An 11,452-nucleotide genomic window follows, 5' to 3' on the forward strand; every position below is an offset into this window, starting at 1 on the left:
ATTTACTATCAGTGTACATAAAGAATTTTACACTATCATTGCATAGAAATGATATTAAAAGAAAAAAAATGAACAATTTGTTCTGAGAACCTTTTTATCACACAACACTCCCCAGCAGAATGAGCTGGCACATGTCAGCATCAGTGCTTTCATGTATCGATAGTTACAACCACATATGGCAAGAGAAAAATATAATAGATATATGCTATGGAACTGTATCCTCGTGCTTCATGAGGAATGGGGTACACTCTCCTCGTTTATAAAGCCAAAATCCCTGAAAAGGCCCTGCATCATCATAGAAGAAAAATCAGAAAGTAAATAAATGCTTATCCACCATTATCCCTCAAATCTCCCATGTTACATTAAGGGTAAAATGCAATTTTGAAGGATAAGTTCCAACTGTAAATCTGAATCAAACTCATCCTTGAAAATTTCCATATCATTTCTACCCCCAATCAAACATGACTTAAGAAAATAAGGGAAAGGCAATTAATTCATCGCCCCCATCACTTATTAAGACATATTCATCATATCTTAGTCATTTCTTATTGAAAATAATACAATGTCATCACCATGCTCTACTATATGACAGATTGACAGCTAGAAATGTTACAATAACCACAAAACCTTATCCCACTAGGTGGGGTCGACTGCATGGATCAACGACACTGTGTAACATAGGCAGAGTTACAGCTAGAAATGCTACATTGAAAGTAAATTTGGTATACAATTTCAACTCGGGGCAAGATGTTATTTCCCTCTCATTGTAAATGGAAATTATGTCACCAATTTGCTAAATATGAAAGAACAAGACCATACATACCATGGCATCATTGATTGCAATAGCCACGCAGTAGTGCTCCTGAAAAATCAGTGATTTGGAAAGACAATTCAGATAGTAATACTGGGAAGAATAAAAAGGAACTCTTTTTAGTCTTTCCTATTAAGGACAAAGAATGTTGTTTAATGTAAGTCATATGAACCACCAATGGTTACTTTTAAATTTTTTTCCCTTGTTAAAATTTCTTGCTTAAAATATGCATGAGAGAGAGAAATGTAACTAAAAGGTCAGAAACTTTTGATTGCAAGTCATGCCAGAAATAAAGAAATGAACTCACTTGCATCATGTACCATTCCTCAAATTCATCAAACAATTCGAGCCGCTCAATCCTAAACAATTATCACCAATCAGTGTCTTTTGGCATGAAAAAACATCTTGTCAACCATTAAACTATCAGAAGACACTAAATAATTTGTAAATTTATAACAGAATCTTCCACTTCTAATTTGGAAGAGGAATACCTGCGTCTTTCTTGTGCATCAATAAAATCATTATAAATTCTCAACATGTCCCAGGCAACCGACCTCTGATACCAACAAAAGAAACAAATATCATAAGAGTGCTGATAAGCTAGTGCTAGAATAACACACATTGATCAATAATAATAATAATAATAATAAAAACAACAGAATTACAGATGATTTCATAATCAAAATGGAATGAGTGAATCTTTAACAGAGGGGCATAAAAGATGTAGAAGAGAAATCCAGGCTTCTACTCTATAATTTGCTGAAGGTTCTCTCAGAGCACACTATCTCACTCATGGCGTGCTTGACTAAGATGCTGAAGACAGTCTCTTGTGTTTGTTTTGTTTTTTTTTTTTTAAGAAGAAATGTATTCTGAAGACAATTTAATCACCAAAAATATTCAGACGTGGATTAATCAAGAACTATAGCTTGAATGACAAAAGTTATATAAATCAACAACAATCTCCAAATGAGAATTTTTAATCCTATGCGAAAGAACTGTTGAAAAGTTGCAAACTTGTTCCTAGTTTAGTCTACTTCATTCTCAGGCTACTCATGCCTAGATAACTGCTTTATTAAAAGACTTTCCATATGAACATTACATCATATATCAGATACAATGAAAAAGAAAAAAAGACTTCTTTTTCAAACGAAAATGGTATCATGTACCTGCCATCCTTGGTCCAGAAATAACTTTTCTTTTGCATGTAAAGTTGGTGTAGCATGAATACCCAGGAGAGCACAACCTCGACTCTGACACACAAAAGGAGAAACAAATTATATTCTTGAGTCATAGCTTGTAGGCATCCCTCATCAATGACTATAGTATCTAGTATCTACGTATCTAACAATTCATCAGTTTTTTATTCTGTTATTTTTTTTGTTTTATTATTTTTTATTGTTATCCTTTTTTAAGTATTCGTACCTCCAAGTTTCTCATCATTTGCTGCCCAAAAGCATCATCTGGGTGGATCTGTTGACAAAGTACCATATAATGAAAGATCTTACTTTTCATTCTCATAAAAGAGTAGAATAAGAAACTATGAAGATGGTAACCTGCTCATAAAGAAAAAAGGCAGCTGTTGAAAATGTTTGGGATGCCCAACCAACAACTGCCTGAGTTGAATCGGGATCCAAGTAGATCAGAACACATTCTGCAATTATAAAAGTCGGCAGACTAATACCAACATTGAAAGGAATCAATATATCATTCCTTGATCATGAAATACATGAAAATTAAATAAAAAAATAACAGAAAAATATATTTGCAAGACAATTTATTTATTGTAGAGAGAAGTTCAGAAAAAAAAAATACAGGATAGAATATCATCAGTCACTAAAATTATTTTGATTGTCTTACTCCTAATTCTAAAAGCCGTCTTATCTATTATTTTCATCTCTTTTCCTAGAAAGGGCCAATGCCTTCAAACAAATTGTCATTTATACAGAATAGTGAAAGAGAGATAGGTGACTCCTAATACATACCACGAATTTATACAAAACAGCGAAAGAGAGATACATGACTATTGACTCCTAATACTTACCGCGGATCCATATCAGCTCGCGTTACAATATCACTTAATTGTTGCCTATCTCGCAAATCAGCAGGTATTAATTTGTAGTGATCACTGAGCACCTCTCCCTTCTCTAGCAAAGAATGAGAGTATGAAACGTTACAAGCATCAGTCTATAGCAACTTTTGAGGTTGACATTGATTTAAATTTTAAAGTGACGAAATCTTTGTCACTGATATTGAGTTTGGGACAAAGGAAAATGAGACTTTGATCTAAGAAAGAACAAAGGTGCTACATATGCAGAGCTCTAAATTTAAGGAAACAAGGTAAATTCAAAATCAATGTGACAGAAGAATTGATACAAGATTGGGGGTACATGCCTCCACTAGCAGGCATAACCAAGTTGCTCCACACTTGAAAACTACTTAGTGGGAGTTACTAGACACATCAATGGCTCTGAGAAAGGTACATATTTTGCTGGTAGAAAAATCAATATATCCCACAAGGGCCAATATGTCGAATTTTAATCATTATGTTTTACGACCCACTCTTCTTTAAACAATTAGCGAGCAGAAGTGGTTGTAAAACTAGAAGGGCAATCTCTCTTGAATTCAATTTCAGCATGCTGGCACAATGTGCCAACCCAGACATCTCGATAACATAAAACTATAAACATCACATAATTGACCTAAGATATAAAGCATCATCTTCAGCGTTCTTACCTCTTGATATCACTGCTGCTTCTCCAACTTTGTTCCTCAATTGATTGGAAGTCTCAATAAGTGCTGTCTTTTTGCTAGTTACCTATATTACCCAAAAAGTATTAGTCACACTTTCTGCACTTGCAGCTGCATTAATAAACTTAAAGATTCAAAATCTATTTATAGTTCTTTATTTCCTTCATGATATATGTGTGTGTATAAATATATGGTCAAACCAAACAGTATTGATCATAATTTGCCGACCAATCCAACTCAAAAGAGGAAGAGCAGCATCGGCAACTAAACTTTGAAAGGAATTCAAGTTTCTACCTCCTTAAAATCCACTTCCACATACAAATACGGTGCTTTCCCCTCATCCTGAAAGAAGATAGCTTTACATTGGAGTTAAGACTGTAAATTGGCAACCCATGATTCATAGGTGAGGTGAGTTGAATTAAGCAAAATGATACAAGTGCAAAACTTCACATTTTTTGTGCACATTTTAAGTCACCTCTCAATGAGGGGATAAAATCTAAAAACCTAAGGCTCCAATTGAGCAACATATCAAATTTTTTATTGAATCTTAACATGAAGGTTCTTAAAGATTACTATTAAGAATGAAGTAAGAAAATGTCCTTGTATCCTGTTAAATACAAGGTTACAACAATAAAATTTTACAAATATTGAAATGCAAAAAGCTTTGGATCTGACTCCAAAGTTATGTTCAACCTAGTTGGATCCGAAATGATAGCAAACATACAACTTTTTTTTCACAGAAGGCCGAAGCAGATTAACTTTTAAGTACAACTGCACAGTATTATAACAACTCACAAGTCACAAGGAAACCCAAGCACCTGCAACTGAAAATATGTTGTGTCAAATCCTGCTCCAAGTGACAATATCTGCTTCTTTATTGGTTCATTTTCATCCTTCTTCTCAACATCAAGAAACTGATAGAGAAGCTTCCGAAATGCAGCCCAACGAGCAAAGTAACCTTCAGAAACACAAAAGATAAATACAATAAAGAAAATATAATAATAAGAAGGTGAAGGAAAGAACATCAAGTACCGAGCTCTTTAACAGTCAATTCTTTAGAGAAGATGAATCATCCTACCACGGTTAATAATTGGTGATCTCCTCACAGGCCTTCTAACAAATAAATGAATGTAATCATCTTTCATGTATCCCTTCTTCACACATGACCTTCAAACATTTCATAGAAAGCAAATATTCACCAATATTAACAATACAATTCGTTTTAACATGTGCTTAAGAACACATTAGCTTATTTAAAATAACAAGTTCCTATTGTACAGCAAGACAAAAGCAATTGATAAAGGCAGAGAAACAATGGCACGGAATGTTAAAAATTCTACAGAGTAGTATTCAAAAGAGGATAATTGAAAAAAAAAATATCAAAGCATGAGCTTCAGCATCCTTCAATGTTGAGAACAACCATTTATATAAACAACTTTCATGCATCCAAATAAAAATAGAAGCAATGTTTGCATCGCTATGAAAATAAAAAGGCAGCAGAGCTAGAAATTAAAGTGAGTGTTTGGTACAATTTGCTAGCGGAAGCATCGTCGTTGGTGGCTTGAACCGCGACGGTGTTGCTGTGTGAATCGGAAACTGGATTCGCCATCGTTCTACACACAAAGCTTATGATCCTACAATTTCTGTTCTAACTTTTTAGGTTTTTGTTATAAAAGATTAAAAAGAGTATAAAATTATGAATTATTTTTTGGGTCGGTATTCCCAAACCCAACATCACAAAGACTAATCATTGTNNNCTTCGGCCCGCCCCGCCCCGCCAAAACCCGCCAATTTGGCGGTGCGGGTTTGACGGATTTTTGTAATTTGGCGGGTTCCAAATCCTAGCCCAACCCGCCTTTTTTAGCGGGTTTAGCGGATCGACCCGACGGGCTCGACCCGTTTTGCCACCCTTAACTTTAGTGGTAGAATTTTTTTTTTATTTTTACCAAAATATGAAACTCGAACCCGCAATTTCTTAATTGAGTATGTGGAGATGTCATTTGAGTTATTACTCATTGGCACTTTAGTGGTAGAACTTACCCAGTGGCGAAACTTGAAATAAAATTTTGGGGGCAGATAGAATAATTGTCAAGATGTTTTTGATATGGACCCATTTAAGATAAGTTCGTCTAACTTCATCTCTCTGATTTAGGTGATATTGCCAAATTTAAAGCCATTTTTTAGGGTCTCGTTCCAAAGAATTAAAGTCAAATTCATCAGATGCAACTATTTAAACTTTTGAAGGTTGTATCTCAATTTCTTCGTGATTCATTAAAGTAGAAGAACTATTTACAGGTATTAATATTGTAAAAGTGATATGTTCTCCTTCTTAAATATTAGCCTTCTTCTTAAAAAATGCATCAATTCTTTGATTTTTTATGATTATTTTATATAAAAATTTGAATATATATCCTGTAAAATGTGAAATGCGAATACAGTCAGTTCAGTCCAAATCCAACATGTTTTGAATGTTTAAAACTAAAAACTATTATGCAATAAAAGCAAGAGATGAAGATTGAACTTTGGTATTTTAAGTCAAAGTAAAATATTTAAGCCAACCGAATTATTTTTTATTTTTTAAAAAAGTATTACTAATTTTTTTAATAAAAGTTTGGGGAGGCCATAGCCCCCTTGTCTGAATTAAGCTCCGCCTCTGATTACTTGCCTACTTGGTTTTGATTCCAAATATAAATTGGCAATATATCATTTAAAAGTTAATATTTTACCCTAAAGGATCTTATTTGAAAGTCTAAAAAAAAAAGCTATCATGAATTTATGGATTTGAAAATACCATTAGTGATAAAAAATTAAAAATTGCATTTCAGCATAATTACATAAATTTTACATTTATGGATCTTACGGATGATGAAATAGTTTTATAAATTCAAATAATTTATCTAAGAACAAAGGTATAAGGTTGTGTTTGTTTATAGGAATGGAATATTGAGACAAAGATACAGAAATATAAAATTATATTTGACATATAAAACATAAACATAAATATTGTGTTCAAATATACTGAATTAGTATTAATGTATTTTATATTTATCTTGATAGAAAAAATATAGAAACACTAATAAAGAACATAACTTATTTTTCATTTTTTAATTATTTTTGTTAATTTTTTATAATTATATTTTTTATTATTATATTTTTCATCTTAAATTTTTTGAATAAAAATAAATTAAATTTTTATAATTTATTCTTTATCATCAAATAAAATATAAGACCACAAAATTTTATATTTTTATCTTTTGTGTCTTATTTTTTTTTTATTATCAAAAGCAAATGCAGGCTAATATACAAGTTTTGTGAGAAAATGAACTTACACACTAAATATAATTTATAGCACATGATTTTTCACACCAGTTAATGCATTTTTTTTTTAGTGTATACAATTACATTTGACATTTAAGTAGCTTATAGGTTAAATATGTATCTACTGAATATAATAATTAATTTGGATTAGTTAAATGTTGATATTTGAATTCTGCTTTGTATATATAAGTAAAATTTGTTTTTTATAATGATATTGATTTGCATTTTTTCGAGCCCTTATTTTAGTAATTAGAGAGAGATAACTGACTAATTAATTAGAGATTACAATATTAGTTTTAAAAAGTAAACTCTCTTTAGATAAAATGGCTAATTATGGACGTAGTTTACTTTTTAACTGTCATGTATTCTTTAATTTATCTTCTTGTATCTCTTTTTGTTTTTATGCTAAAGACATTTTATTTTTAAAAACGGTTGTTTTTTAGTTTTTTTTTTTTTTTATTTTTAAAATCGGTTGTTAATAAAAAAAGATAACAATTCTTTAATTAAGGACAAATTTTTAAATAAAATTTAAATCGCGACAAATTAATTTTTGACGTACGTAATACTGTAAAAAAATAAAAAATTTACTAAATATAGCGATAACTTACAACATATTTATATGTATGGGAATGGATCCTCTCAATTGTTGAAAAAATTAAGGGAGTAAAGTGTGATCTATAACCCTTCAATGCACTCTCTCTCATGTTTTCTCTTGATCCCACTTATAACAATTAATAGTGAGAGGTCACACTTTACTTCCTCAATTGTTAAAAAAAAAAATTGAGAGGATCTGTAACGACCCAACTTCTAGCACGTCATGACCAATGCTAACCGCCAGGCATTACTACACGGCTTTTCCTAGAGACTTTAGACCTTATATTAAAATATATACATATGAGCCTGTAACGCTAGTCAAGATCACGTGTCAGATATATAGATATAACGAAATAGGTAATAGATAAATAGATAGTATATACATAAAGCACAGAAAACATAGCAATATCATACATATATGTCCGAAAGCTCATTTAGTACATCATAATTCACATCAGGTTACGTCGTTGCTTATTCATGAAAATATTTACAAACTCCATATTTATACTAACAGGCCTTGACTCACAAGAGTCACTCTAGTCTGAGACCCGTTCTAACTGGTTTATATAGGTATTTACAAAAACACCTAACCCTCTAAAAGTCTATACAGAGCGAGGGTAAAGACTACTACTATTACAACTACTGTTGGTCATCAAACCCTGGTAGCTGAAGAAACATAGAAGTAATGTGTGGAAGTAAGAGAAGTCACTCTGATCCTCCGGTAATGCTACTGCTGTTCGCTAGTCCTAAGGATGGAAACTCAAAGAAGACCTCGCTGGTTTGCATCTGCGGAACGGGGAAGTAAAGGGTGAGAACCTAAGGTTCCCAGCAGGGTGCTACACAGGAAAACCTAAGGAGTTCCGCAGCCTAAGTCTAAGACTTCGTGCAGTTAGGTCGGTAAGTCACACAAACAACTACAAGCACAAGTATATAGCAGAATAGTAAACAAACACAAAGTACGGGAAGTAGAGATAAATCACAATCACAGATAAATGCAACAATCAAGTATGATACATGCTTGGTCCTATGCAGGCCATGATCTCATGCGTCGGTTGGCTACCCGTAGCCCGACTTTACCCAGCCCAAGTTCGAAAATGGCTACTCCACTGGGTCGGTCGCGCACCAGTACCCGTAATACAATCGCGACACTAATAAAGAATGGCCAAAAAATATAAGGTGCTCCCAGTGAGTAGCAGTCCATATGGCGGGCGTCCCCACGTTCATATAGTCTCTGGTCAGGGGGATGGAAGTCCGCTCTGCCAGGTACTTCTCAGCACCTTGGGGTTCACAGTTTCTTCTTCCGCGACACATCTCAACAAAATTTATTTCTAAGGAATTTCTCCTCCCTTCTTTTATAGAAACTTGTGCCCGACTCTTTCTTAAAATGTCTCAGCCTTGTCACATTTTACCATTTTACCCTTTTTATTTAACTTTTCTTTTTACCGTTTTCATTAGGTTTTTAATGACGCTTTCACTCCTAATGTTATTATTTTACTATTGTATCTTCAAGTTTTTCCTAATATACAATTTTTCCCTTGATTAAGTTAATTATTCATTTTTAATTTGAGTTTATGTCTGAAATTACTAATATGTCCTTAAGTACTCTAGTTTTACCGTTTAACCTTATTTAGTATCAAAATTTTACCGAATTAATCCTAATAGTTGCCTACGATTAAAATTATTCCTAATATTTTTATTAAATGTCAACTTTTACCCTAAGGGACCTAAAATCAAATTTAGTGCTTGTTTGGGTGCCATTATTTTGTTAAAAAAAGATATTTTTTAATGAAAAAATATCTTTTTTTTATTTTTTAGTGTATTTGGCAGATTTCTAGTAGTAAAAATAAAAGCACTAGAAAAATAAAAAAATATTTTTTTTGAGAAGCTGTAATTTACATCTTTTTTTAAAAGATCTTTTTTTCTTAGAAAAAAGATGTTTTTCATATAATAAATAAACAAAAAAATACTTTTATATTGTTATACCCAAACATAATTGATAGATAAAAAGATCTTTTTGCATGAGATATCCAAACATAAAATTACTTTTACTTCTTCATAAGATCTTTTAAAAAAAGATAACTCGAAAAAATATTTTTTCTTAGAAACTCACCCAAACAAGCCCTTATCCTTTATTAATTATTTACTTATTCTAGTTACCGCTTTTTACCGTTTTACTTCTAACTTTTACTAAAGCTTTTATTTAGGCTCGAAATTTTTTTATAATTATAATCTTAACCCAAATAATTTATATAATTATTATTTTATATTTTATGACACTAAATTCAGAATTTTACTTTTTTTTTTTATTTAAATTATATTTTTAATTCTCTTTTTATCCAAAAATGACCATAACACCCTTAGAATTTTACTTATTTTTAATTTAAATTATATTTTTAACTCTCTTTTTATCCAAAAATGACCATAACACCTTTTTTACCTTTCCACCTTTGTTCCATAGGATTAAAACTATTTTTGTAACTAATTTTTAATTCTTTTCTATCATAATTTTCGTGCTCTTCGTGACTGAAAATTTTAGAGGTGCAGTTTTTATGTTTTTCTTCACTTTTTGTGACGTTTAAAGCTTGAAACTTAAACCCCAAGCGCTTCTATGCTTCCGGCTGTTTTCACACAAAATTCAGAGGTAATACAACAGTAAATTACACATATTTAGCAAGCCAAAACAGTGATAACTCACAAAATTTTCAGAAATTCAAAACAAGCACAAATTCACCACAAAGTGGCTCATATAAGCACCGAAAACAAGTACAACCATACTCTAACTAATCCTAACCCTTACCTCTTAGGTAATTCAGTTGGTAAACCTTTCTCAAACTAAAAAATGTGCATATAAGGGCAGAAACAAAGCTGGTGGTGGTGAGTTTCGTTTTTGGGCCTAAAGTGTCGCAAAACGTCGAAATTTAACCACTGTAAGCTCGAAACTCCTTAGGCGTGCTCCATGGGTGCTTCAAGAGGAGTTCTTTATACATGGAGGAGAGTAAAAATTCATCATGGTTACTGTTTCTTTTTAAAAGAAAAAGAAAAGGAGAAAGAACAAGAGTTTACCTAGCCGAATTCGGTATAAATGCGAAGATTGGCAAAAACGGACAAGAGTTTGTGCTTGTATGGTTTGAATCCTTGAAAAACACTTGAAGAATAATGTATGAATGGTGATATAAGGGGCTGAAAACGCAGGTAGTATGTGCAGAATTTTTTCTGTTCCTGCTCTCTCACTTACGGTTCTTATCTCTCTCTTTATGGTAAAATGTTATTGAATTTTGCTTGGTAATTTTCTTAAATAAAAAATCTGAAGTCTAACCTAATTAAATGTGGTAAAAGAGGGCTAGAAAAATTAGAGAAAAATAGACTGATAGCAAGAGAGATGGGGCGTGATTTCAAGGAAACATAGTCAGCGTCATAATGACATGTTTATCTGCAATTAACCACGGTTAATTACTTGTGGTTGAAAACACAGTAGAGAGGGGTGAGAGGCTGAGATAATCTTGGCCCATAGGCTAAGAGAGTGGGGCCGAGTTACTAGGGTAGCAAGCAAGAGGATTCGGGGTCTCTAGGAGTCATTTGCGGAATATTAGGCAGAAATTCGGTTCGGATAACTTTTACCGGATAGTAAAACAATTAATGGCTAATAACTATTCTTAAAGAAGTAAATCATGAAGAGATAGCCAATATAAATCTAGGACACATTTACTTAAATAGAAATTACTTTTATCACTGGTTCTGAGGTTTTCAGTTATGATAATTTTTCTCGACGCACGCAAAATTGTCACTAAAAGTGAATTCCTAACTCAAAAAGTCTCTAGTGAGAAAAATAAATCAATGGTAAGCTAATATTTATTATTTACTAGTCAAACTTAATTTTGGGAGATTAATTACCCTCGTAAAATCAATTTTGACTATATTAATGGTCTTTTTTTATTTAATTTTTTATTTTTTTTCTTTTGTTTTTTTTTATTTATTTTTTTC

General features: G+C 32.1%; 1 protein-coding gene across 1 annotated transcript; it reads right to left on the reverse strand.

Moving 5' to 3' along the window:
• Positions 20-5,285, reverse strand: LOC107635262 (tRNA wybutosine-synthesizing protein 4). Its single transcript, XM_016338679.2, has 13 exons — positions 5,089-5,285; positions 4,638-4,726; positions 4,378-4,517; positions 3,854-3,901; positions 3,545-3,626; positions 2,853-2,955; positions 2,365-2,485; positions 2,234-2,281; positions 1,978-2,061; positions 1,303-1,367; positions 1,119-1,170; positions 824-862; positions 20-285 (listed from the first exon to the last, which is right to left on the reverse strand). Exons 1-13 carry the CDS (start codon positions 5,166-5,168, stop codon positions 229-231), a joined length of 1,008 nt encoding a protein of 335 aa, XP_016194165.1. The 5' UTR covers positions 5,169-5,285; the 3' UTR covers positions 20-228.

This window comes from Arachis ipaensis, chromosome B04 (genome assembly GCF_000816755.2).
Source record: "Arachis ipaensis cultivar K30076 chromosome B04, Araip1.1, whole genome shotgun sequence".
NCBI lineage: Eukaryota > Viridiplantae > Streptophyta > Magnoliopsida > Fabales > Fabaceae > Arachis > Arachis ipaensis.